We start from the raw sequence: 27,645 nt of genomic DNA, 5'->3' as shown, positions 1-27,645 counted from the left end.
CCGGGACGCATTTTCGGGCAGGGCACATCCGATTTTTATTTCCAAACATTGAGAAAGGAACCCCGGTGAGTTAGGGCGGAGGCAGCGCATCCTTCCCGGGAAGCCAGCGCGGCTGCACCGGCGCAGGGACAGAGGCTTCGGACGCCTGGGCCCAACAACCTCTTCCCTCCTGGCGTCCGGTTGCCGGGCCTGCCGTCTCATTTGCCGTCTTTCGACGCGTGACCCCGGCGCGCTCGCGTCCCGGGCCGGTGACAGGCGCGGGGTGCGCCCAGCGGTCCCATGTGCCTCCTCTCTCTCGCGGCCGCTACAGTCGCCGCGCGCCGAACCCCGCTCCGGCTTCTCGGCAGAGGGCTTGCCGCCGCCATGTCTACCGCCGGCCCGCTGAAATCCGTGGACTACGAAGTGTTCGGGAGAGTGCAGGGTAGGGGACCCCCTGCAACGGCAGGTCAAACTAGTGTAATGGGAGGAGGAGGGGGAGAGCTGCGGAAAGCGCCTGCCTTCTTGAGGATGCCCTTTCCCGGGGTGAGGTGCAGGGAGGAGGAGGGCACTTCCGTTCGGCCATGACACAGCACCCCGGGTGGGAAAGAGGCGAAGCGCGCCTGCGCCGGACGGCGGGGACTGGGAACCGGGAACGGGGAGGAGCTAGGGTCGCTGGTGTCTAAAGGGTGGCGGAGGGAGCGCTGTGCTGTGCTGCAGCGGAGAACGCTAGAGTAGGAAAGGGAGCAGGGTTTTGAGCTGGCGGTAGCCTTACTTGAAGCGGAACTACCTGGACTTGAGACGTCTAGAGGGCGTTTCAGAGTTCACCTTGTCAGAGGTCACACCCCACCCCACCTCCCAACTCTTCAAAGAATTAAGTTATCTTTAGTTTTTGTTTCATCCCACAGTTAGATTTTTCGAATACAATGTCTTACTGTAAATATTAATATTTGTAATTTAAAAATTTTACATCACTCTTGGAAACTCATCCAATGGAATGCTGTAGTGATTTAATATCTACTGTCATTCATTTAAAATAGTTCCTTAAAATTGGGAAATTTACGTCATCTGTTTTCCTCTGTGAATCTGATTTCTGTTTAACTTCCCCTACGAAGTGTTATCTCATTGTTATATTTGCATATTTCTTATTCACTGGATCATACTTTTTTTTTTTTTTTTTTGCAGTGTGGACACGGGTTCTTCAAAAGGGTTGCATGAAAATGGGATGAAAAGATTAGCTTGTTTTGGTGCGGAAAAAATTGAAATCCATGTAATGTTTTTCGTAATATGCACCTTATGTAAACTTTTTGAAGTACCTCTGTGAGTGTGTGTGTGTATATATACACACAGATACATGTAGATAAATGTAGTGATTTCTCTTTATTTCTTTTTACAATAAAGCTCTGAATATTGTCCTTCTGGATTGAGTTACTATTACAATTATCACAATAAAATTAATAAAAATCCTAAATATATTTAAAAAGTATGATAAACGTTAACCAGGTAAATTTGTATCAGAAATTCACTTCTTCTTTTTTTTTTTTTTTTTTTTTTTTGACAGGCAGAGTGGATAGTGAGAGACAGAGAGAAAGGTCTTCCTTTTTTTTTGCCGTTGGTTCACCCTCCAATGGCTGCCACGGCTGGCGCGCTGCGGCTGGCGCACCGCGGCTGGCACACGGCGTTGATCCAAAGGCAGGAGCCAGGTGCTTCTCCTGGTCTCCCATGGGGTGCAGGGCCCAAGCACTTGGGCCATCCTCCACTCCCGGGCCACAGCAGAGAGCTGGCCTGGAAGAGGGGCAACCGGGAAAGAATCCAGCGCCCCGGCCGGGACTAGAACCCGGGGTGCCGGCGCTGCTAGGTGGAGGATTAGCCTAGTGAGCCGCGGCGCCGGCCAGAAATTCACTTCTTAATGAAAATGTTAAAATCCTGGATATTTTTATACTTTTGGGGCATGTATGAAGGTAGAATGAAAACAGGCCCTTTGGAAAGAGCTTTTCTTTCTTTTTTAAACCACTTGATTTACATTTTTATTGAAAATAATTTCTTCCTTTTATACTAAATGGGATGAGGAGGTTCCACAAATTCAAGGAAATTTTACAAAATCTTGTCATTGATTTTTTTAATTTTATTTAAGATATACAAATTTCATGTATTTTGTGTATACAGATTTAGGAACATAGTGATCCTTCCCATCCAACTCTCCCTCCTGCTTGTGCTCCCACCCTTCTTCCTCCTCCCTCTCCTATTCCCACTCTTGATTTTTTTTTTTAAGATTTTATTTATTTATTTGAGAGGTAGAGTTATAGACACTGAGAGGGAGAGACAGAGGGACAGGTCTTCATCCACTGAATTATTCCCCAAAAGGCTGCAACAGCCAGAGCTGGGACGATCTGAAACCAGGAGCCAAGAGCTTCCACCAGGTCTCCTATGCAGGTGCAGGGGCCCAAGTGTTGGACCATATTTTATTGATTTCCTAGGCTATAGCAGAGAGTTAGAAGAGGAGCAGCCGGGACTAGAAACGGCGCCTATATGGGATGCTGGTGCCACAGGTGGAGGATTATCCTACTGCATCACAGTGCTGGCCCTCCACTCTGACTTTTTACAAATATCTGTTTTCAGTTTACTTTATACTCAAAAGGTTAACCCTATACTACATAAACAGTTCAACAAATAGTATAAAGAAAAAAGCACTGTTCCTCAACAGTCAAGACAAAGACTGTAAATAATCATCAAATCTCAAAGTGTCCATCTCATTCCCATAGATTACCTTTTAGGTACTCTGTTAGTTACCACAGATCAGAGAAAACATATAGAATTTGTCTTTTTCAGACTGGCTTATTTCACTAAGTATAATGGTTTCCAGTTGCATCCATTTTGTTGCAAAAGACAATTCCTTCCCTCCCTCCCTCCCTCCCTCCCTCCCTCCCTTGCTCCTTCCTTCCTTCCTTCCTTCCTTCCTTCCTTCCTTCCTTCCTTCCTTCCTTCCTTTCTTTCTTTCTTTCCCACTGTGTACTACTCCTTAGTGTATATATACCATAATTTTTTATCAGGTCATCAGTTGATGCACATCTGATTTGATTCCATGTCTTAGCTATTGTGAATTAAGCTCAGTGAACATGGGGGTATAGATAACTTTCATCTGCTGATTTCATTTCTTTTGGGTAAATTCCCAGGAGTGGGATGGCTGGATTGTATGGTAGATCTGTATTCAGATTTCTGAGGTATCTCCTCATACAGTCTTACACATTATCTGCACAAGTTTACATTTCCACCAACAGTGGATTAAGGTACCTTTCCCCCTATATCCTTGCCAACATTTATTATTTATAGATTTCTGTATGAGAGCCATTCTAACTGATGTGAGGAGAAACCTCATTGGGGTTTTGATTTGCATTTCCCTGATGGCTGGTGATCCTGAGCATTTTTCATATAGACATATGGCCATTTGAATTTCTTCTTTTGAAAAATTTCTGCTCATGTCCTTTGTCCATTTCCTTTTTTTTTTTTTAAATCTAACAGCCTGTTTTCTTCCTTCCTTCTTTCCTTTTTCTTTCTTTTTTCTTTTTTTAGATTTACTTATTTATTTGGAAGACAGAGTTACAGAGAGGCAGAGAGAGCAAGAGAGAGGGAGAGAGGGAGACAGGGTGAGAGATATCTTCTGTCCACTGGTTCACTCCCCAAATGGTCACAACAGCCAGAACTGGACCAATCCGAAGCTAGGAGCCAGGAGCTTCTGGCTCCAGGCCATAGCAGAGAGCTGGATTGGAAAGTGGAGCAGCTGGGTCTCAAACCAGCCCCTATATGGGTTGCCAACACTGCAAGCAGCAGCTTTACCTGCTGTGCCTGTTGAATTATGGGGTCCAAGACCTTTCCCAATTAACCCACAGAATACAGTCACAGATGCAAGGGCAAGAGGATTTATTGTTTTATTGCCAGCTAGCTGGGGCTCCCACCGACACATACAACATAGTGCAGTGCGGGAGTGAGAAGCTCTGCCTCTCTCCTTCTCAGCGTTTTTATACGCTTGAGTAAACAAGTACATCTGTCATCACACACGTATGCTAGTTCCTTATTCTTTGTATGGCAATTACCTAAATTTGAGCATTTATTGGTGTATCTCAGCAGTCTGGGGACTATGCTTCACACAAGAAAGTGGTCACACAGGGAAGTGGGAGACCATTAATTTCAGGAAGTATTTACTAAGTTTTGTTTTCTGAGAATTGGGCATTCCTGTCTTTTTGGAGTTTGTGAAAGCTGTCATGGAGGTACAGTTATCCCCCCACCTTTTCTTATGCTGGGCATCCCACATTAAGTCATTGAGCAAGCAGTACAGTACAGAAGCAAAAAGCAATTGATACTTAGCAGCAGTTATTCCTAGATATTTTTCATTTCAACATGCCGACAACACTGACCCCTTTTGCCCATTTCTTAACTGGATTGTTTTGTTGTTGTTGAGTTTCTTGAGTTCTTTATAGATTGTAGGTATTAATCCTGTATTAGTTGCATAGTTTGCAAATATTTTCTCCCATTCTGTCAGTTGCCTCTTTGCTGTGTTCTTTTGCAGTGCAGAAGCTTCTCAGCTTGATATAATCCCATTTGTCAATTTTGGTTTTGATTGCCTGTGCTTCTGGGGTCTTTTCCAAGAAGACTGCTTATGCGAATATCTTGCAGAGTTTCTCCAGTGTTCTCTAGTAATTTGATGTTATTGGATTGTAGATTTAGGTCCTTGATCCATTTTGAATGGATTTATGTGTAAGGTGTAAAGTAGGGCTCTTATTTCATACTTCATACATAGAAAACTTTCAGTTTTCCCAGCACCATTTGTTGAAGAGTGAAAGATAAGTTGGTTATTAATGCATGGATTAATTTCACAGCATTTTTATTCCATTCTATTGGTCTACTCGTCTATTTTTTTTTGCCAGTACCAGGCTGTTTTGATTATAACTGCCCTGTAGTATGCCTTGAAAGCTGGTATTATGATGCTTACAGCTTTTCGTTGTATAAGATTGCTTTAGCTGTTTGGGGTCTCTTGTGTTTCCATTTGAATTTTAGCATAATTTTTTTCTAGATCTGAGGAGAGTGTTCTTGGTGTTTTGATTGGTATTGCATTGAATCTGTGAACTGCTTTTGTTAGTAGGGACATTTTTATATTCTTCCAATCCACAAACATGGACGATTTTTCCATTTTTTTATTTTGTCTTCTATTTCTTTCTTTAACATTTTGTAATTTTTGCCATAGAGATTTTTGACCCCCTTGGTTAAATTTATTCTAAGGTATTTAAATGTTTTTGTAGCTATTGTGAATGGGATTGATCTTAGAATTCATTGGACTCTTTCCGAGTCATGAAATGGTGTATATAAAGACTATGTATTTTTGTGTGTTAATTTTATATCTGTCACTTTACCAAACTCTTTTATGAGTTCCAGTATTCTCTCAGTGGAGTCTTTTGGTTCTCCTATATATAGAGTCATGTCATTTGCAAATAAGGATAGTTTGACTTCCTCCTTTCCAATCTGTATTCTTTTGATTTTTTTTTTTCCTTGCCTAATGGCTTTGGCTACAACTTCCATGACTATATTGAATAGGCTTACTTGTCTGGTTCTAGATCTTAGTGGGAATGCTTCCAACTCTTCCTCATTCAGTAAGATGCTAGCTGTGAGTTTGTCATAAATTGCCTTGATTGTGTTGAGGAATGTTCCTTCTATACCCAATTTGCCTAAGGTTTTCATCATGAAAGGATGCTATATTTTATCCAATGCTTTCTCTGCATCTATTGAGATAATCATATGGTTTTTGTTCTTAACTTTGTTAAAGTGATGTATGACATTGATTGATTTGTGAATGCTGAACCATCCCTTCATACCAGGGAAAAATCCTACTTAATCTGAGTGAATGATCTTTCTGATGTGTTGTTGGATCTATTAACTAGTATTTTGTTGAGGAATTTTGTGTCTATGTTCATCAGGGTTGTTGGTCTATAGTTCTCTTTCTCTGTTGTATCATTTTCAGGTTTAGGAATTAAGGTCATGCTGGCTTCATAAAAGGAGTTTGGGAGGATTCTCTCCCTTTCAATTGTTTTGAAAAGCTTAAGAAGAATTGGAATTAGTTATTTAAGAGTCTGGTAGAATTAGCAGTGAAGCCATATGGTCCTGGGCTTTTCTTTTTTTGGGAGGGTCTTTATTACTGATTCAATTTCCGTCTTGGCTATTGATCTATTTAGGTTTTCTATGTCTTCATTGACTCAATTTTGGTAAATTGTATGTGACCAGGAATCTATCAATTTCTTCTAGATGTTCCAGTTTGTTGGCAGATGGTCTTTGTAGTAATTTCTAATGATTCTTTTTATTTTTGTGGTATCTATTGTATTTTATTTTTTAGTTCTGATTTTATTGATTTTTTTTCCTCCCTCTTTTTTTATTATTTGGGCCAATGGTGTATCAGTTTTGTTTATTAAAAAAAACAGCTCATAATTTTAGTGATCTTTTGTATCTGTTTCAATTTTTTAATTTCTTGTATAATTTTAATAATTTCTTTCCTCCTACTAATTTTGAGTTTAGTTATTTTTCTATGTCCTTGAGATGCATTTATAGCTCATTCATTTGGTGCCTTTCTAATTTCTTGATGTAGGCACCAACTGCTATAAATGTCCCTCTTAACACTATTGCTATATCCCATAAGTTTTGATATGTTGTATTGTCATCATCACTCATTTTCAGAAATTTTTTGATTTCTTCTATGACCCACTGTTCATTCATTATCCATGTGTTTGCATATATTCTAGAGATTCTTGAGTTGTTAATGTCCAGCTTCATTCCGTTGTGGTCAGAAAGATACATGGTATGGTTTTGATAGTTTTGACTTTGCTGAGACTTGCTTTATGGTCTAGCATATGGTCTCTCTTAGAGAAAGTTCCATGTATTAATGAAAAGAATGTATATTCTTCAACTGTGGGATGAAAGATTCTTTAGATATGTTAGGTCCACTTCGTCCATAGTGTAGATTAGCTCTGTTGTTCCTTTTTTGATTTTCTATCTAGTTGATGTGTCCATTGCTGAAAGTGGGGTGTTGAAGTTCTCCATTACTGTTGTATCTGAGCCTATGTCTCCCTTTGGATCCATTAACATTTGTTTTAAATATCCAGGTGCCCTGGCATTGGGTGCATATATATTTATATAGTCACATCTTCCTGTTGAATTGATCCTTTAATCATTACATAGTGCTCTTCTTGATAAGGGCCTGGCTTTCAAAAGGTGACTGTGGAAAGGGTGGTAGGAAAGGAGAATCAGGGCAAGCAGGTCTCAAACACATCTTAGATGAGTTTTCCAGAATACAAATGCAATTCGAAGATCTGGAGACTGAGTCTCTTAAAATTATCTATGGATTTGTACCCTTTAGAAAGGTTTTGGTGGGCCACATTGTCGGTATTGGGTAAAGCTGCCTCCTATAATGTGGGCATTCCTGCTGCTCCACTTCCAATCCCACTGCCTATTAATGGTGTGGGAAAAGCAGAGGAAGGTGGCCCAATTGTTTGGGCCCCTTCCACCCACATTGGGGGAGGCCAAGATGAAGCTCCTGGCTCCTGGCTCCTGGCTTCTTCCTGGCTCAGTGCTGGCCATTGAAGCTGTCTAGGGAGTGAATTAGCAGGTGGAAGCATTGTCTCTCTCTCTCTCTGTAATCCTGACTTTCAAAATAAATAAATAAATAAATAAATCTTACAAAAAAAGAGAAACGAAAGAAAGATTTTGGGAACACTCAGAGGAGTGGTACAGTGATTTCAAAAATGGCATAAAAAGTCACTGAAATGCATTATATAAAATATGAAATTGATGGCAATGATTATTTGACAAAGTATTTGGTCCACTGGACAGAAATGGCAGTAGTTAGTGACTGCATGTTTGCATGCATGTGTCTGTGTGTGTGTGTGCTTGTGTGTGCTCACACATGTGTGAAATTTACTAGGAATGTTCATATGCTGAGCACCTCACTGTTATTAATTCTTGTCACTGTTTTGTGAGATATATGTCTTATTCCTGTTTTAACAAGGAGAAAACAGGTACAGGGGTTCCATCACTTGGATAGGCCCTTAGTTGACAGACGGGATTTGATTACATATCTCTCTTGTACTTTTCTATTATATGACATTTTCTGGTAATACATCATATATTTTTACTAATTTTAAGTTTATACTTTTGTGCAGATGGTGGTTATATGATATTTGAAAATCAATTTGAGGCAGCAATAAAAATATAGAAAAAGAGGTGTAGGTGAGTGAGTGGTTAGCATAGCAGCTACAAAGCCTGTGTCCAATATTGCAGTGCCTGGATTTAATTCTCAGCTCTGATTCTGGTTTTGATTCCAGACTCCAGCTTCCAACCTGTGCAGACCCTGGGAGGCAGCAGTAATGGTTCACTTAATTGGGTTTGAGCCACTGGTGTGGGAGACCTGGATTGCATTCCTGGCTACTAACTCTGGCCCTGCCATATACCTGGCTCAGCTCAGTTTTAGCTGTTGTGAACGTTTGTCAAGTAGACCAGTGTTGAGGTGGCTTTGTCCTGAGAGGAGGAGCGTGGTGGGAGCAAGAGGCACGAAGTCACCACACAGACCCTGGGAGTCAGGTGAGAGTGGACCAGAGGCGAGCAGCCTGCAGACTCGTTTATTTCAGTTAGTACAGCAGCTTAAATAGCCAAGGCAGCCAATCCAGTCAAGGGGCAATTTATGCCCTAACCAATCACAGCCTGTTGCCAGGCAGTATCTGAAGCCATCCAGTCACAGCCTGTTGCCAGGCAGGCTCCATTTGCCATGTGGTTTCCAAAGCCATCCAATCACAGCCTGTTGCCAGGCAGGATCCATTGCCAGGTGGGTTCCAAAGCCATTCCTGAGTAACTGACACTTGCTCGTTTGCCAGCGGCCATCTTGGCATGGCCTTCTCATTCCACCACAGATCAGAGAATGGAAGCTCTGTCTCTCTCTTCTCTCACTGCTTCTCAAATAAATAATAAAATAGTATTCCTCAAAAAACTTAAAATAAATCTATCGTATGATCCAGCAATCCTGTTACTGAGTATATATCCAAGGGAAAAGAAACACATCTGTTGAAGAGACATCTGTCCTCCAATGTTTGTTGCAGCACTATTCACAATACCCAAGGAATGGAAACAATCTAAGTGTGTCCATCCACTAATGAATGCATAAAGAAAATATGGTACACATACACAGTGGCATGCTACTCAACTTCAAAAAGGGTGATATCTTACCATTTTCAACAACATGGGTGGAACTGGACGTCACTATATTAAAGTTAATAAGCCAAGCAAAGAAACACAAGTATCACATGATCTCACTCTTAATGTGGAGTCTAAAAAGTAGATTATCTCATAGAAGTTAAGAATATAATGGTGGTGGCTGGTGCCATGGCTCACTAAACTAATCCTCCGCCTGTGGCACCAGCACCCCGGGTTCTAGTCCCAGTTGGGGCGCAGATTCTGTCCCAGTTGCTCCTCTTCCAGTCCAACTCTCTGCTGTGGCCCGGGAGTGCAGTGGAAGATGGCCCAGGTCCTTGGGCTCTGCACCCGCATGGGAGATCAGGAGGAAGCACCTGGCTCCTGGCTTCAAATCAGTGCAGTGCACCGGCCATGGCGGCCATTTGGGGGGTAAACCAACGGAAGGAAGACCTTTCTCTCTTTCTCTCTGTCTCTCTCTCTCTCACTATCTAACTCTGCCTGTCAAAAAGAAAAAAAGAAAAGAAAAAAAGAAAAAGAAAGAAAAGAAAAGAAAAGAAAAGAAAAGAAAAGAAAAGAAAAGAAAACAAGAGGCTGGGGAGGGAATAGAGGAGGTGAGGATGGGGAAATATTGATTAATGGTAACTAGGTTAGAGAAAGATAGGACTAAGTAGTTCTGGAGTTTGGTTGAATAGTAGTGACTATGGATAATACACTGTATATATTAAAAAACATAAAACCCAGAAGAGAGGATTTGGGGTGCTTTCACTATAAAGAACCATTAAATTCTTGAAAGAATAAATATATTTACCCTGATTGGACATTACACAATGTATACATTTAAGGAAACATTACATAGTATCCCATAAATATGTACAAATTTGTATATCTGTAAAAAGTTTTTAAAGTAAAAATTTAGAACTATATATATATATATATATATATATATATATATTTGACAGGCAGAGTGGACAGTGAGAGAGAGAGACAGAGAGAAAGGTCTTCCTTTGCCGTTGGTTCACCCTCCAATGGCCGCCGTGGCCGGCGCACCGTGCTGATCCGATGGCAGAAGCCAGGTACTTATCCTGGTCTCCCATGGGGTGCAGGGCCTAAGCACTTGGGCCATTCTCCACTGCACTCCCTGGCCACAGCAGCAGAGAGCTGGCCTGGAAGAGGGGCAACCGGGACAGAATCTGGCGCCCTGACTGGGACTAGAACCCGGTGTGCCGGCGCCGCAAGGTGGAGGATTAGCCTAGTGAGCCACGGCGCCGGCCCTAGAACTATATATTTTTAAGAAAGAAATGCATAATACTAAGATAGTAGGGTTTAAAAATTTAACTTCAGGGCAGTAGCTCCTACAGTTTGAAGTACGTTAAATGGAAGGGAATGCAATTCTCACTGTTTATTTACTGAAGTATAGTATGTGGTAAAATATCATCATCATTTATTGCTCACATCTACATTGGTATTCCCTGACAATCTATGGTATGCCAAGCTCTGTACTTAAAATTTTAAGTGCAGTGTAGTATTTAATTCTCATCTTGTGATTTCAACCATTTTTTTTTTAAATTAATAGATGGAGAAATTGAGGCACTAGTAAGTAACTTTTTCAGAACACTGAGGATTAAGTGATGAGGCTGGAATTTGAACCTTGACAGTTTTTATACTAGAGTCCAGGCTTTTAATCAGTGTATATTTCCTATTGGTTCTCTTCTCAAGACCCTTTCATCCTGTACTTTGCCTACTTCCTAATTTACATACTGAACATACAGACTGAAGCAGGACATTTGCTTCTGGTCATTGGGATCATTTCTCATGGCTCTGATGATGTTTTGACTGTCCTTTTGAAGACAGGGAAGTTAAACTTGGTCAGTAAGTAGTTTGCACACTCAGAAAAACTATCTCTGTCACGTGCTGGCACAGCCCCTTTCATTATATCAGTGTGTGTTTCACAAAACTCACCATTTTCTAGTTATTACTTAAGAAATAAATATAAGCCATTAGCCTTTTATCGGGGTAATAAAGATTACATAGAAATAATTAACAATGAATTGTCAAAAGTTATAAACAATTTACTTTCTTTTATTTATTTATTTATTTTGACAGGCAGAGTTAGACAGAGAGAGACAGAGAGAAAAGTCTTTTTTTTCCGTTGGTTCACTCCCCCAAATGGCTGCTATGGATGGCTCACTGTGCTGATCCGAAGCCAGGAGCCAGGTGCTTCCTCCTGGTCTCCCATGCGGGTGTAGGGCCCAAGCATTTGGGCCATCCTCCACTGCACTCCGGGGCCACAGCAGAGAGCTGGACTGGAAGAGGGGCAACCGGGACAGAATCCGGTGCCCCAACCGGGACTAGAACCTGGGGTGCCGGCGCCATAGTCGGATGATTAGCCAAGTGAGCCATGGTGCCGGCCAACAATTTACTTTCATAAGATAAAATGAAAGAAATTAAAGAGAACATTGTAGAATTCAGTTAATTTAAAAATATTGAATAGCTAAAGCTTAGTGAACACTGGCTTTTTAGACTTAATGGCTATGAAAGTTATTTCACAATGAAGGAAGCTGTCATTGGGAACATTTAATATAGACAAAATGTGGATTAATAAATAAAATTGTCATTAAAATATTCATGTGGAAAACATCCTTTATGAAAATGATCTCAATGATATAAATACAAAACAAAAATGGGAAGTGATTTAACTTTCCTATATGGAAAATTCATCCATGAATTAAATTGGCTAACTGGAGTTTTTTTGTTTTTGTTTTTTGTTTTTTGTTTGTTTGTTTTTTGTTTTTTTTTTTTTTTTTTTTTTTTTTTTTGACAGGCAGAGTGGACAGTGAGAGAGAGAGAGAGAGACAGAGAGAAAGGTCTTCCTTTTCCGTTGGTTCACCCTCCAATGGCCGCTGCGACCGGCGCAGTGCGGCCAGTGCACTGCGCTGATCAGAAGCCAGGAGCCAGGTGCTTCCTCCTGGTCTCCCATGCGGGTGGCAGGGCCCAAGCACTCGGGCCATCCTCCACTGTACTCCCTGGCCACAGCAGAGAGCTGGACTGGAAGAGGAGCAACTGGGGCAGAATCCGGCACCCCAACCGGGACTAGAACCTGGGGTGCCGGCCGCCGCGGGCAGATGATTAGCCTATTGAGCCACGGCGCCGGCCTATCCTAGCTTTTATTTTAAGAAAACTGCTCTTTATATATATGTATATGTATATATATATATATATATATATATGTAAAGTATATATATATATGTAAAGTGTATATATATATATATATATATATATATATATATACTTTTGGAGTATATAGTGCTCCAAAAAGCTACTCCTATTGTAAAATTGAGTTAATATTGGCAGAAGCAAACTGGTGAATTTCTACACTACATGTAAACCATTAGATTGCCACAGTGCATTTCTAGGTGTCCCATATGTATTCACCTGAGCTAGTAAAGCATGAATTTATCTACATACATACAATCAGTTATTAAACAATTTCCCTTCCAAATTCTCAGATTGTATTATACTATAATGTATTATACATGTAAACAGAATTAAACATCTGTAGTATATTTTAAGGCATGCCACAGTTAACAAATTCTCTAAAAACACAGGCTCAGTGCCAAGCTCCGTTGACTCTCATCCCAGGATCCCCAGTGCCACCAAAGTTCTTGAGAAAGTGGAGAATTCTAAAGGTAGAGAATAGAAAGGATGAAAGAAACTTCACAGTGTAGAAACCTGACAAACACTACTGCAGCAATGTGAATCAGGTAACATCAAGAGTGGTAAGTCATCAACAGGCTAATCCTCCGCCTAGCGGCACCGGCACACCAGGTTCTAGTCCCAGTCAGGGCACCGGATTCTGTCCCGGCTGCCCCTCTTCCAGGCCAGCTCTCTGCTGCTGTGGCCAGGGAGTGCAGTGGAGGATGGCCCAAGTGCTTGGGCCCTGCACCCCATGGGAGACCAGGAGAAGCACCTGGCTCCTGGCTTTGGATCAGTGCAGTGTGCCGGCTGCAGCGCACCGGCCACGGCGGCCATTGGAGGGTGAACCAACGGCAAAGGAAGACCTTTCTCTCTGTCTCTCTATCACTGTCCACTCTGCCTGCAAAAAAAAAAAAAAAAAGAAAAAGAAAGAGTGGTAAGTCACACTGATAGTCTGCACCCTTGACATGGTATGATGAGACTGGCACTTTATCTCTCACCTTTCTCTCAACAACCCATGACTCCAGTCTTATCATGACAAAAATGCCAATTAGGAAGCAGTCTACAGAGTACTTAACCTTGAAGTCCTCAAAGTACTCTTCCAAATTGCTAAGGTCATCCAACACAAGGCAAGTCTGAGTCTCACAGGCTAAAGGAACTTAAGAAGATGAGACAACTACATGTAATATGGTGGAGCCAGTGTTGTGGCACAGCCTGTGAAGCCACCACTTGAGATGCTGGCTTCCCATATCAGAGTGCTAATGCACCTGAGAATGCAGAGGAAGATGGCCCAAGGGCTTGAGCCCCTGCCACCCATGTGGGATACCAGGATGGATTTCCTGGCTCCCAGCTTTGGCTTGGCCTATTCCTGGTTATTGCAGCCATTTGGGGAGTGAACCAGTGGATGAAATATCTCTTGTCTCTCTTTTTCTCTCCCTCTTTCTATCTGATGCTGTGCCTTTCAAATAAATAAATGTTTAAAATAAAAAATATTTGAAAATGTACTGTGGTATCCTTGTTGGGGTCCTAGAACAAAGAAAGACATCAGGTAAGAACTAAGGAAATATGAATAAATATGGACTTTGATTTAAACATTAATTAATTAATTAATTTACTTATTTATTTATTTTGAGATGCAGATAGTAGCAAACAACCAAAGAGACAGAGTTCCCATCTGCTGATTCATTCTCAAAAGCCCACAATAGCCAGGACTGGGCAAGAACTGGGTTGGGGCTGAAGCTGGGAGTCTGTAATGCAATCCAGGTCACCCATGTGGGTGGTAAGAACCCAATTACTTGAGCTATCACTGCTACCCTCCAGGATCTGCATTGGAGGGTGAACCAACGGCAAAGGAAGACCTTTCTCTCTGTCTCTCTATCACTGTCCACTCTGCCTGCAAAAAAAAAAAAAAAAAGAAAAAGAAAAAGAAAGAGTGGTAAGTCACACTGATAGTCTGCACCCTTGACATGGTATGATGAGACTGGCACTTTATCTCTCACCTTTCTCTCAACAACCCATGACTCCAGTCATAAAAGCTAGGACGAATTACGAAGTGGCTTTGTCAGGTACCACATGATTTAGACAAGTTTTCCTTCCATGCACAGGTAAAAGGAAAAGCTGTGTTTTAGAGGTTGAAATTTTGGGTATATTCAAGTCTAGAAATCAAATATCATTAACTTTAATACCCTCTCTCATCTTTGTTCCTTATTCCTACTTCATTTAGAGTTGTGTTCTACTTGTTTTTACTTCTCTCCCATCCATTCTGCTTTCCACTGCCGTTATTTTGTACATGTCTGTTTTCTCAAGAGATGATGATAATAACATTTTGAAGGTCAGCTTGGTGGCTTGTTTCTGTGTACTTTACAGGGCTGTATCTGTGGGCTTTTAAAACTGTCTCCAATTAAATTGAAGTGCTTGGGGATAGTGAGCTCAGGGAAGAGATAAACGTGTGATGGCTGTTTCAACTATTTGAAGATACCACAGTGTGTGTCTCGGGGGAAAACAGACCCTGTGTTAATGTGAACGTTAGGTGAGGCAGAATTTTATTCCATGTAAGGGAAGCTTTTCTAATAATTAAAGATCTTTAAAATCATTAAGGGCTGTTGTGCCGTAAGGTGGTAACTAGATCATTTCCTGCATTCTGAATCAACACATGCAGTCAGATCCCAGGAGGAGGGGTACATGACAGATATGAAAATATAATTTTTCATGAAAGGATCATCCTATGATTTCTTTACTTTTTTTTTTTTTAAGATTTTTATTTACTTATTTGAGAGGTAGAGTTACAGACAGTGAGAGGGAGAGACAGAGAGAAAGGTCTTCCTTCCTTTGGTTCACGCCCCAGATGGCCACAATGGCTGGAGCTGGGCCGATTTGAAACCAGGAGCCAGGAGCTTCTTCCGGGTCTCCCACGTGGGCGCAGGGGCCCAAGAACTTGGGCCATCTTCCACTGCTTTCCCAGGCCATAGCAGAGAGCTGGACTGAAAGAGGAGCAGCTGGGACTCGAACCAGTGCCCCATGGGATTCGGGTGCTGCAGGCAGAGGATTAACCTACTGTGCCATGGTGCTGGCCCCTATAATTTCTTTAAATACCAACATTTCTTTGTAAACTTACAGCATGATTTGCTTTGCAAACATTCACCTCAGGTTTCTCACTGATGCATCCTTTCACAGTGCAAGGAACAGTTGCAGCTGAGTGAGCCTTGACTGAACAGCATATTGTGCTTGCATTTTTCATGACTGAAGGGGCTGTTGTTTGTCCCAGTTTCTGGAGCAGTGTGTCTGTAAAAGACCTGCATGTGTCGTATCAGCTTCCCTTCTCTTTGGCAAGTGAGGTGGAAGCCGTGCAGGGAGGTCATGAAATCCCATAGAAGAATCTTCTCCGGTAGAGGCTGTGTCCTGAAAGTGCTTGATGCAAGCTGATGGTGATGAACTGCAGAAAGTCTGTCTCTACCTTCACTTTTTCTCCCTATATAGATGTCTCTTGGTTGCACAGTATGTTTTAAACTGCAGACTGGGACTCTCAGGAATTGTCTGAGAAAATTTCAAGTGTGTTTGAGCTGTGGACAGTTGATTCCTTCATGGTTCACTTCTTTGCAAAGTTAATGGCCTGTAGGTCTTGAGATCCCTTGTCACATATTGCTTCTTTGTGTGTGTGTTTTTTTTTAATTATTTGTATTTATTTTAAAAATTTTGGATAAACATGAAATATGTGTACATTTTGTAAGGGTATAGTGCGGTATTTAAAAAGGATAGACATGGCCGGTGCCGCGGCTCACTAGGCTAATCCTCCGCCTTGTGGCGCCGGCACACCGGGTTCTAGTCCCGGTCGGGGCGTCGGATTCTGTCCCGGTTGCCCCTCTTCCAGGCCAGCTCTCTGTTGTGGCCAGGGAGTGCAGTGGAGAATGGCCCAAGTGCTTGGGCCCTGCACCCCATGGGAGACCAGGAGAAGCACCTGGCTCCTGCCATAAAAAAAAAAAAAAAAAGGATAAACATAGCATAATTCAGGCTATTAGAGCTTCCATTAGCTTTATTGCATATTGTAGTTAACTATACTGGTCTGTGGAATACCAGAACCTATTACCTTCATCTGACTGCATTTTGGTGCCCATTATCAACCTCCTGCCACTCCCGGCCCCTTCCCAGTCCATAGTAATCACAGATTCAGGTACGCATTGCTTCTAAGACTTTGAAATAAGTGTTGTAATTTGAGGAGCCCCAGAGTAACACCTCTCTTCCTTATGTGAGTTATTGACAAGGAAGACAGAGTAAAGCAGTTTTTGGGATGTGATGCATGTCTGTAGGTAGGTGGACTTTGTAATAATCTTGACTGCAGAACTGAACACACCCGCCCAGGCACAGGCAGGGCTACACCAGGGCAGAGCAGAAGGTCTGATCCCTGTGAGAAACTTGCTCCCAGCAGGAGGAAGAAGCAGTACCTGGCTGGGTGTTGCATGTTTTGTCTTGTAAACTTACCCACAAATGAGTCACTGCATGTTGCTGGGGAGGAGTCAGGAGTAGGGTAGACAGTGGCCAGGAATGTAACGCTAATGGATACTCCTTCTCATGGGAGGAACTACTGGTAAGGAGAAAGAAGCTTTCTCCCCCAAAAATGACTTGTAAAATCTAGTTTAGTTCTGCATGTAATAATTCAAGATTATATGCACTGTAGTTTTTTGTTTGTTTGTTTGTTTTTGGTTTTTGATACTGAGTGAAGGGAAAAGTCTTGGGGAGTGAAATTGGAGGATGCCTGCCTTTGTTCTGCTGATAGAGGTAGGAGGGACTGCATCATAGCCCTGTTTTCTGCTTTGTGGTAGTTTTAAAAATCTGAGATACAAGCTATATAACACTAAATATACAGTGGTTTTTCCTACAGTGGTTTTTAGAATATTCATAATGTTTCACAATTATTACTACCACCTACCATCCCCCAAAAGAACAATCTCCTCCCTTCCTTTTAGCAATCATTCCCTGTTCCTCACTCTATATCCCACTTCTCCCCCTGCCTCCTGGCACCTTAAACATGGCAAGTCAGAGCTAAAGTCTTTGATGTCCTTTGTCTTTCCCTCATGGTTTCAAGATGGCTGCTGTAGCTCCAATCTTCATATTCACACTATAATCAGGAAAAGAGAGGGCATAAGTGCAATACCTCTGGCTGAGTCAGCTGCTGTTGAAGAAAGCCTCAACCAACAACTTGGCTTAGATCTCATTAACCTCTCCTTATTGTAAGGAAGACTGGGCAACATAGAAGGACACATTGCTACCACTGTAAAATCAGAATTCTGTTAGAAAAGAAGGGGAGAATGGATTTTGTGTATGCAGCTAATAGTGTCTGCCACAGATGTTCATATGTTAAATAAAATAAATAACATCATAGTTGATATTCTTTCCAAAGCAGTGACACAAATGGACTTGTTAGAAAAAGACTGATTTCTATTGTCTCAACTTAAAACCATTATAATCAAGATAACTTAAATTTCTATTAAGTACATATTGAATCTTTTATATGATTTATCCATCTTATATTTTTTCCTCTGTCACTGCATAAAGTAATGAGTAGCACTTCTACCCAGTTTGTGAAGCATTACGAACTTAGCCTAAAATTATATCTCAAACTTAAGTGACAATCTATAATCTATTGTTTTCATATTTGTTTAGTAAATGTATGGGTGTGTGTCCCTACCATTCACTGTAAAAATACTTTTAAATTAAAAACTTTGGAAGTTTAAGTCATATTAACATATGTACATGGATTTTTAAAAAACAGTACAGAAGGGCTGGTGATGAAAAACAATAAACACCGGTTTTTGCTCTGGAGCATTCTTGGCTGGTTCCAGCTAGTGGCAGGGGTGCATCTTTGGATCTCGGAATGCCTGTTAAAAGATCACTGAAGTTGGAAGCAAATTCATCTGAGCCTTCAAAAATCACAAGGATTGCAACTTATTCACCAACAACCAGAACTTGTCAAATGAGCCCATTTACTTCTCCCACAAGCTCTAAAGAAGGAGAGGACAGAAATGAACCATCAAATGGAAAGAGAAGAAAATTGAATCACCTCAGTTTAATGGGAAGAAAGGAATCTACAACAAAAGTCAGTGATAAATTCATGACAGTGCTGTCTAACGTTGAGAAATCATCAGACAAAGTCGTGGAGATAATGCGGAATTCAAACAGTATACAGGCTTTTAAAGGCAATAGAGAGCTCGAAAATCTCATTGCTATTTCCTGTGCATCCTGCTTCTTAAAAAGAGAAATGGAAAAAAACCAAGGAACTAAGTAAGAAGAAATTTTGATAAAAGTAACAAAACAAAAATTGTTTGAAAAGAATTCAGGACTTCCTCACAAAACCCCTGAGAAGAAATGCACTTACTATGAGCACCAGCCTTTGCATCTGCCTGATCATATTTAAAGGAACAGAAGAAATGTTTGTAATTAATCTGCCCAGTAAATACCAGCTCATAGCATGAGGCAGGTGAAGGTTTAGATAAGATTTCTTGCAGCTGATTTAAACTTTCTGCACACACCAGTAATTACTGAGGTAATCTCAATGTAAATAATACATTTCTCTTTGACCGTTTAATGTAAGCCAGTATGTAAAGAAGGATGTTGACATACACTTTGTATCCCGTATGTTTCTGTGTACTTTTGACATTTGTGTATAGACTGAGTAAAGCTTATATGAAAATACTTAAAAAAAAAAACAATAAACACTATAACCTGCTCTAGTTTCCTATTCCAAATTGTGTGTGTTCCATAAGACAACTAATGTAATCATTTCTTCTTTTAGCTGCTGCAACTACGTTTTCTTATACATATATTATAGATATGCCTATTGTCAACTTGGGTATCATCTTATAACTTCTTGCTATCTTTTAAGGAATATTTATTATCTATTATATATAATACATATGTATATTATATTTTCTTTTCTTTTCTTTTTCTTTTTTTTTTTTTTAAGATTATTTTTACTTGAAAGTCAGAGTTACACAATGGGGTTGTGGGGGGTGGTTCCATCTGCTGGTTCACTCCCCAATTGGCCATAACAGCTGCAGCTGCGCCGATCCGAAGCCAGGAGAAAGGAGCTTTTTCCAGGTCTCCCATGTGGGTGCAGGGGCCCCAAGACTTGGGCCGTCTTCTACTACTTTCCCAGGCCATAGCAGTGAGCTGGATCAGAAGTGGAGCAGCCGGGACTTGAACTGGTGCCCATATGGGATGCCGGCACTGTAGGTGGCGGCTTTACCCATTAGGCCACAGCGTTGGCCCCTGTATATTATATTTTCAATCACTATTTGTTATTGAAAACTCTGCTAGAATCAAAATTTAGTTCTTGAGATTGTTTCCAGAACTTTGAATGCAGTAAATACACAGTTGTCATTCTGAAATTGAATGTAAATTTTGATCAGTATTGTTACATGTGTATTTGCAATATTAATGATGAATTATTATAGTGTAGGTAAATATTTCACTTAAATATTTTATCAGCTGTTTTTTCCTACATTCATTTATTGAACAACTATGCTCCAAGTTTTGGTCTAGGTGCTGGGGACACAGTGGTGAATAAGTCCTTGTGTAACTTACAGTTTACAGTTAAGACAAGAAATCAAAGAGTAAACAAATATGCAATCATATGGCAATGAGTGCTGTGCATGCATTTCTGTTTTAGATAGATTGGTTAGAGAATATTCCTCTAGGGAGGTGGGAGGCATTTGTTCAGAGAGATGAATAATGCAATGCAGGAAGAGCATTTCAGGCAGAAGGAATAATAAATGCAAAGGACGCAAAGCAGGGATATGCTTGTCACGTTTAAGGAGCCCAAGGAGGCAAATTTGATGGGAAGGAGTACTGAAAGGTGGTGCAAACAGTAGGAGGTGGAGTGGAGGCTGTGGTAACCAGAATATGAACCAGAATATATTTTAATTTGAATGTAATGGGGAGCCACTAGTGGGTTTTAAGCTGAAGAAGGAAATGATTTGATTTTACTTAAGAAAACCACCTTAGTTACTTTATGAGGAATATACTACTGCCTAGGAGGGCAGAACTGGAAGAAGGGAGCTTAGTTAAGGAAGTTCAAACAGTATATTATAGTATCTTTGGGTATAAAAACATTACTACTACTTTTTCTAAGAAACAGTTGGAACAGAATTAAACTATTTTTCAGTAAGTCTTCAGTGAGGTTTGGGGCCTAGAAATAATTTAGAAAATGAGTCCAATACATGGTTTTCAAAATTTAACTATGTGTGATATCAAATATGCCAAAATTTCAACTTTAGGCCTTTGTAGATTCCCTTCCATCTGTAATATTATTCTATTCTCATCATAGTTATTTTTGCTCATGATTGAAGTCTCAGTTCTAGGACTCATTTTTCAACAAGCCAGCCTTAAAATCACCTAAGTCATGTGTCTGTTCCCTAAACTCCCATTTGTACCTAGGCTTTTGCATTTTGCAACGTGTCACTGTTCTGTATTTTAATTGCCAGCTTACTTGTCTGTCTTTCTCACTGGACTTAAATTCCTAAATGCAGGGATTGTGCCTCATATATTCATCTCATTCTTTGCTCTTAGAATTAGACAACTAATAAATATGTCATGTGAATAAACAGCATTTAGTTGCTTGCTTGTTACATGTATTACAGTTCCTTGATGATTAGATTGTCTGTCAGAAAAATATTCCATCAATAGATTGGAGTAGGTGATTTCCTTAACCCTACAACATGTAATCAATGGTCGGAGTTCCTCAAACCCTATGACAAGCTAATGGCCTTTTGTTGCCATCAGTGAGTAGGTGGTAGAATGGCTGCTTAGGACTCATACATGTTGAAAGAATGTTACTCTTCATTGGAGAACCATTCCTCAGCTGCCTTCTCTGGAAAGGTCCAGTATTTTTTGCAGAAAATAGTAAAGGTGGGCCGGTGCTGTGGCTCAATAGGCTAATCCTCCGCCTGTGGCCGCAGCATCCCGGGTTCTAGTCCCGGTAGGGGCGCCGGATTCTGTCCCAGTTGCTCCTCTTCCAGGCCAGCTCTCTGCTGTGGCCAGGGAGTGCAGTGGAGGATGGCCCAAGTGCTTGGGCCCTGCACCCGCATGGGAGACCAGGAGAAGCACCTGGCTCCTGCCTTCGGATCAGCGTGGTGCGCCAGCCGCAGCGGCCGTTTGGGGGGTGAACCAACGGAAAAAGAAGACCTTTCTCTCTGTCTCTCTCTTTCTGTCTAACTCTGCCTGTCAAAAAATAAAATAGTAAAGGTGGAGGGAGCAATTTAAGCTACAGGCTGCCTAGGCTGCTCCAACACCAGGTTCAATTAGGGTACAGGAGAGGGAGCACCATTGTTCTTTCATACAGTGCTGCCATTGACTTGTAAAATAGGTGTGGCAACATGGATATGCAAGTATGAGTACCTGGTTTATCCTCAATACCAACTTGAACCACAGCACTGCATCACATTTGCAGTACCCTGCAAGAGTTTAGTTTTTCCCTTTGGGATGCAATTCTTGACCTGAAATATAAGCCCTTTTCAAACTTCTCCCAGATTTTCCTTTAACATGGAACCAGTATTAATTCTAAACTTTAGTGGACATAAGAATCAGCTGAGAATGATTCATAAGAATCAGCTGAGAATGTTAAGACCAGATTTCTGGACTCAACCTGTGGAGTTTCTCTTTGTGTAGGTCTGAGAATTTGATTTTCTTAGAAACTCTCAGGGGGCAGTAGGTATGGTGTGGTGAGATCCAGCTTCCTGCTAATGTATCTTGGGAGAAAGCAAATGGTGGCACAAGTGCTTGGGCCCCTGCCATCCATGTTGGATACTGGGATGGAATTCCAGCCCTGGCTGTTGTGGGCTTTTGGGGAGTAAACCAGTAAATGAAAGATCTGTCTGTCTCTCTGTCTCCCAATCTCTCTCTGTCTCCCAGTCTCTCTCTCTCTCTCTGGCTTTCAAGTAGATAAAAATAAATAAAATTAAAAAAAAAAACCTCTAAGGTGCTATTGGTACTGCTGGTTCATGGACCACTCTGAATAGGGGAGAGATGGTGTTTCCAATTTATGTTTACTTCAGTTGCATGTACTTACTCTTTTCATTATCCTAATATATGAAGCTGCTCACTGTTGAGGAACTCAGAGGGGAATATACATAATATGGCCTTGACCAAAACTTTCAATCTACTTACTTGGTCAGCATATTACTATGTTCTGAAATTCCCCCACTCGTGATAAAAAGACTATACGCTTTTTTAAACTTTTATTTGGTAAATATAAATTTCCAAAGTACAGCTTATGGATTACAGTGGCTTTCCCCCCCATAACTTCCCTGCCACCCACAACCCTCCCATCTCCGGCTCCCTCTCCCATTCCATTCACATCAAGATTCATTTTCAATTATCTTTATATACAGAAGATCAATTCAGTATATATTAAGTAAAGATTTCAACAGTTTGCACCCACACAGAAACATAAAGTGAAAAATACTGTTTGAGTACTAGTTATAGCATTAAATCTCAATGTACAGCACACTAAGGACAAAGATCCTACATGAGGAGTAAGTGCACAGTGACTCCTATGTTGACTTGACAAATTGACACTCTTGTTTATGGCGTCAAAATCTCCCTAGGCTCTTGTCATGAGTTGCCAAGGCTATGGAAGCCTCTTGAGTTTGCCGACTCTGATCGTATTATACAAGGTCATAGTCAAAGTGGAAGTTCTCTCCTCCCTTCAGAGAAAGATACCTCCTTCTTTGATGGCCCGTTATTTCCACTGGGATCTCACCCGCAGAGATCTTTCATTTAGGTTTTTTTTTTTTTTTTTTTTTTTTTGCCAGAGTGTCTTGGCTTTCCATGCCTAAAATACTCTCATAGGCTCTTCAGCCAGATCCAAATGCCTTAAGGGCTAATTCTGAGGCCAGAGTGCTGTTTAGGACATCTGCTATTCTATGAGTTTGCTGTGTATCCCGCTTCCCATGTTGGATCATTCTCTCCGTTTTTTGTTCTATCAGTTAGTATTTGCAGACACCAGTCTTGTTTATGTGATCCCCTTGACTCTTAGACCTATCAGTGTGATCAATTGTGTACTGAAATTGATCACTTGGACTAGTGAGATGGCATTGGTAGATGCCACCTTGATGGGATTGAATTGGAATCCCCTGGCACGTTTCTAACTCTGCCATTTGGGGCAAGTCCGATTGAGCATGTCCCAAATTGTACATCTCCTCCCTCTCTTATTCCCACTCTTATATTTAACAGGGATCACTTTTCAGTTAAATTTAAACACCTAAGAATAATTGTGTGTTAATTACAGAATTCAACCAATAGTATTAAGTAGAACAAAAATAATAATAAAAGGGATAAAGTATTAAGAAGACTATACACTTTTGTCTAGTTCTCTCTTTTCAGCATTTTCTGGTTGACCTGAACTTTCCTGAATTTTCTGCCACTTTTTTTTATGTCTACTACTTAATGTCTTTTCCTCCATTTATATAACAGATTGCCTTTCTGAGTCTCCTGAAGATCAATACTTGCTACTCATCATTCCTGCACATCTTATATATATATATCTTTTGCAATATTTTATAGCCCTGTAAAAATTCTATTTGTGTTACTGTCCTTTTTTATTGCTTCACTGCTCTTTTTATTCATAGTCATTCGATACTATAATACACTAATGTCAGGAAACATTATTATAAATCTGCTTATAAAATATCTAGTCTACTGATCTCTTCTGTATAGTTGCTGTGGGTAGACTTGGGCCCTGCACCCCATGGGAGACCAGGATAAGTACCAGGCTCCTGCCATCGGATCAGCACGGTGTGCTGGCCGCAGTGCGCTGGCCGCGGCGGCCATTGGAGGGTGAACCAATGGCAAAAGGAAGACCTTTCTCTCTGTCTCTCTCCACTTTGCCTGTCAAAAAAAAAAAAAAAAAAAAAAAAAGAAGCAGTATCTTTTGATCTCTGTGGAGATCAGTTTAATCTAGCCCCTGGGACTTCCCAAAGCAATTTTTTGAATGTTTTTTCAATGAAGTTATAGTTTACTTTCAATGACATTCACTATTTTTAGTATACAATACGGTGATTTTGACAACTGCATGCAGTCATGTATCTACTGCTACAACTGAGATATGCAACAGTCCCATCACTCCAAAAAATTCCTTTGTGCCGCTTTATAGCACTCTCTCCCAGGTCTTGACAACCAGCAGTCAGTTCTCTGTCTCTGTAGTTTTGCCTTTTCCAGAATGTGGAATTACATATTATGTGTCAGTCTGGCTTGTTTCGTTTACATCATGTGTTTGTGATTCATACATGTTATTGCTTGTATCCATATTTGATTCCTTTTATTGCTGAGTAATACCATTTGTGTGGCTCTACAATGGCTTATTTATTCCAATTTATTTTTTTTTTAATTTATTTATTTGAAAGTCAGAGTTACACAGAGAGAAAAGGAGAGGCAGAGAGAGAAAAAGAGAAATATTCCATCCACTGGTTCACTCCCCAATTAGCCACAATGGCCGGATCTGTGCTGATGCGAAGCCTGGAGCCAGGAGCTTCTTCCTGATCTTCCATGCAGGTGCAGGGGCCCAAGGACTTGTGCCATCTTCTACCGCTTTCCCAGGGTATAGCAGAGAACTGGATAGGAAATAGAGCAGCTGGGACTTGAACCGGCACCCATATGGTACGCCGACACTGCAGGCGGCAGCTTTACCCGCTATGCCACAGCACCGGGCCCTCCAATGTATTTTGAAATAGCATTTTTATTTAGCTAGTTATTTGAAAGGGAGTTATTGGAACGGGGGGAGATTGATTGATTCCCAGCCAGGAACTCAATCCTGGTCTCCCACATTGGTGGTAGGGACCCAAGTACTTGAACCATCACCTGCTGCTTCCCAGGGTGTTTAGCAGGAGGCTAGAATGGACAGTGGAACCAGGACTTCAACTCAGTCAGTCTTATATGGGATGTAGGCTTCACAAGCTGTGTCTTAACTGATACACTCATCCCTTTCAGCTTTCAGTGTGTGTGTGTGTGTGTGTGTGTGTTTATTAGACAGGCAGAGTTAGACAATGAGAGAGAGAGAGACAGAGAAAAAGGTCTTCCTTCTGTTGGTTCACACCCAAATGGCCGTCACGGCCGGCATGCTACACCAATCCGAAGCCAAGAGACAGGTGCTTTTCCTGGTCTCCCACGCGGGTGCAGGCACCCAAGCACTTGGGCCATTCTCCACTGCCTTTCTGGGCCACAGCAGAGAGCTGGACTGGAAGAGGAGCAAACAGGACTAGAACCTGGCGCCCATATAGGATGCTCTCGCCACAGGCGGAGGATTAACCAAGTGAGCCACGGTGCTGGCCGATTTCAGTGTGTTTTTAATTGCTATGTCCTCTCCTTGAAATGTGTTTTTAAAAATCATTTGGCTTTTTGGGTACAAAAAGGAAATTTTCTGTTCTAGGTGAGAATAAAAATGAAGTTGCAATTTTGGTACTAATGAGCATTGTATTTCTGCCCCTGCCACACTCCTAATGTTTCTTCACTTAGGCCCTACTCCTAGGAAGGAGCTCAGAGGCGGGGCATATCTATCCCAAAGATGTTTGTTCTGTGCATCTTTTTGGATTAAGTGTCTTCCAAGTAGCAATTTTCAGGAATAACCTGAGGTTTCGTACTTAGGGTCATTGCTACAATTCTGAAAACAGATGTAAGAAGGCTTTCCTTTTCTGCTAAAGGGTCCCAAATCATAAGTGCACATACTTGATAGCTAGGAACCAAACTGCCTCTTGTTTTGCCTTTATTTTTCAGCTCAGTTCTCCATATATCAATATTTGGTCCCAAACAACTCTGGTAATGGAATCCCATAACATTCTTATCTGAGATGGAGCTCCCAGTATTGCAGGTTGGGTAACCAAGGTAGTTGGTCAATATGGAATGCCCTGGTCTACTATAGTCTAGATAGAGAAAACAACCAAGATCAGTAATACTACTAAAACTTATATGACTCAAAGTTATGAACATAATGTAGCCCACACCAGAGAGATTCCAAGTATTATTTACAGAAGCCAAGTTATAGTCAAGCATCTCATTTCTGATATATGCTTTACTGGGCTTATAACTAGAAGTAAAATTAAAACAAGAAAGTTTCATTGCACTTAAACTTGAGTTTAGTACTTGTATTTAAAGAAGAAATTCTAAAAGCTGAAAATAGGTAAATTTTATGCCAAATATACTCACTATCCATTTAATAAGCATTTAAAATTTTTATTTAAAAGACAGCATAGCAAAGGGAAACACAAGCACACACACATATAAGAGATCATTAATATGTGGATTTACTCTCCAAATAGCTACAATAACCAGGCTTGGACCAGGCTGGAGCCAGGGTTCAGAAACCCCATCTGGATCTCTCTTGTGGATGTCAGGGGACCCCAGTACCTGGGCCATTATCCACTGCTTTCCCATATATATTAGCAGGGAGCTTTATCAGAAGCAAAGTAGTTAGGACTTGAACTGGTACTCCATTATGGGATGCCAGCATTGTAAGTAGCAGCTTAACCCACTGCCACAAAGCTGGTCCCCCAACCATTTTGTTTGATTTAGCACTTTAAAATAGAATATGCAGTTCAGAATTTCATTAAACTTTGGCTTCATTTATTTATCATTTAATAAGTACATGAAAGTTAAGTTGAAAAAATATATATGTATTTTTAAAGAGAGTCAAACTGAAATTTCTTTTTATCTTTCTTTCATACAGGTGTTTGCTTCAGAATGGTAAGTCAATACAATCTTCTTATTATTTTCATTGCCATATTTTCTGCTGTTATTTTTAATCACAGAGAATTTTATACTTGATGTTAGTCGGTTGCTTATTTCCTATACTTGACAACAAATGAAGAAATAAATATTTCATTGAAATTATTGGATTTTTTGTTAAAGCTTTCTTTAAATATAGTCTGTCAGGTCACAGAGTCTTTGTTAGACTGGCACCACAGCAATCATGGTGAACTGACTGCATATTGTGTGTGACCACTGGGTTCACATACTTGTCCCTCTGGGATTTTCCTTTGGATGCTGTCTACAATGAATGAGGAAAAGCTAACAGCCTTTCAGAACAAGACTGTTATTTAAAAGGGAACTGAGACTCATTGAAGCAGATATATGTAAGAAAAGGCTTACAGAATGTTCACATTAAAAAAAAAAGATTTATTTATTTATTTGAAAGAGACAAACAGAAGGAGAGAGAGAGAGTTTTCCATCTGCTTGTTCACTCCCCAACTGGTCACAATGGCCAGCCAGGAT

At 40.8% G+C, this 27,645-nt stretch overlaps 1 protein-coding gene and 1 pseudogene across 7 annotated transcripts in view; both read left to right on the top strand.

Moving 5' to 3' along the window:
* ACYP2 (acylphosphatase 2) overlaps window positions 1-27,645 on the top strand; it is a 355,520-nt gene that overhangs the window by 174,437 nt on the left and 153,438 nt on the right. For 4 of the 7 annotated variants that reach the window (XM_070069127.1, XM_070069129.1, XM_070069130.1 and 1 more), the window contains one exon: window positions 27,101-27,117. In XM_070069127.1, the coding sequence (XP_069925228.1) occupies window positions 27,101-27,117 (17 nt within the window). Of the gene's footprint in view, window positions 1-114; window positions 442-27,100; window positions 27,118-27,645 lie in introns of those variants that run through there. The other 3 variants (XM_008254402.4, XM_017340779.3, XM_070069128.1) reach the window with 3 other exon arrangements.
* LOC127490320 (centromere protein R pseudogene) lies at window positions 285-19,130 on the top strand (annotated as a pseudogene).

This window comes from Oryctolagus cuniculus, chromosome 2 (genome assembly GCF_964237555.1).
Source record: "Oryctolagus cuniculus chromosome 2, mOryCun1.1, whole genome shotgun sequence".
Classification (NCBI taxonomy): Eukaryota; Metazoa; Chordata; class Mammalia; order Lagomorpha; family Leporidae; genus Oryctolagus; species Oryctolagus cuniculus.
This window is presented reverse-complemented; position numbering and strand designations above follow the sequence as displayed.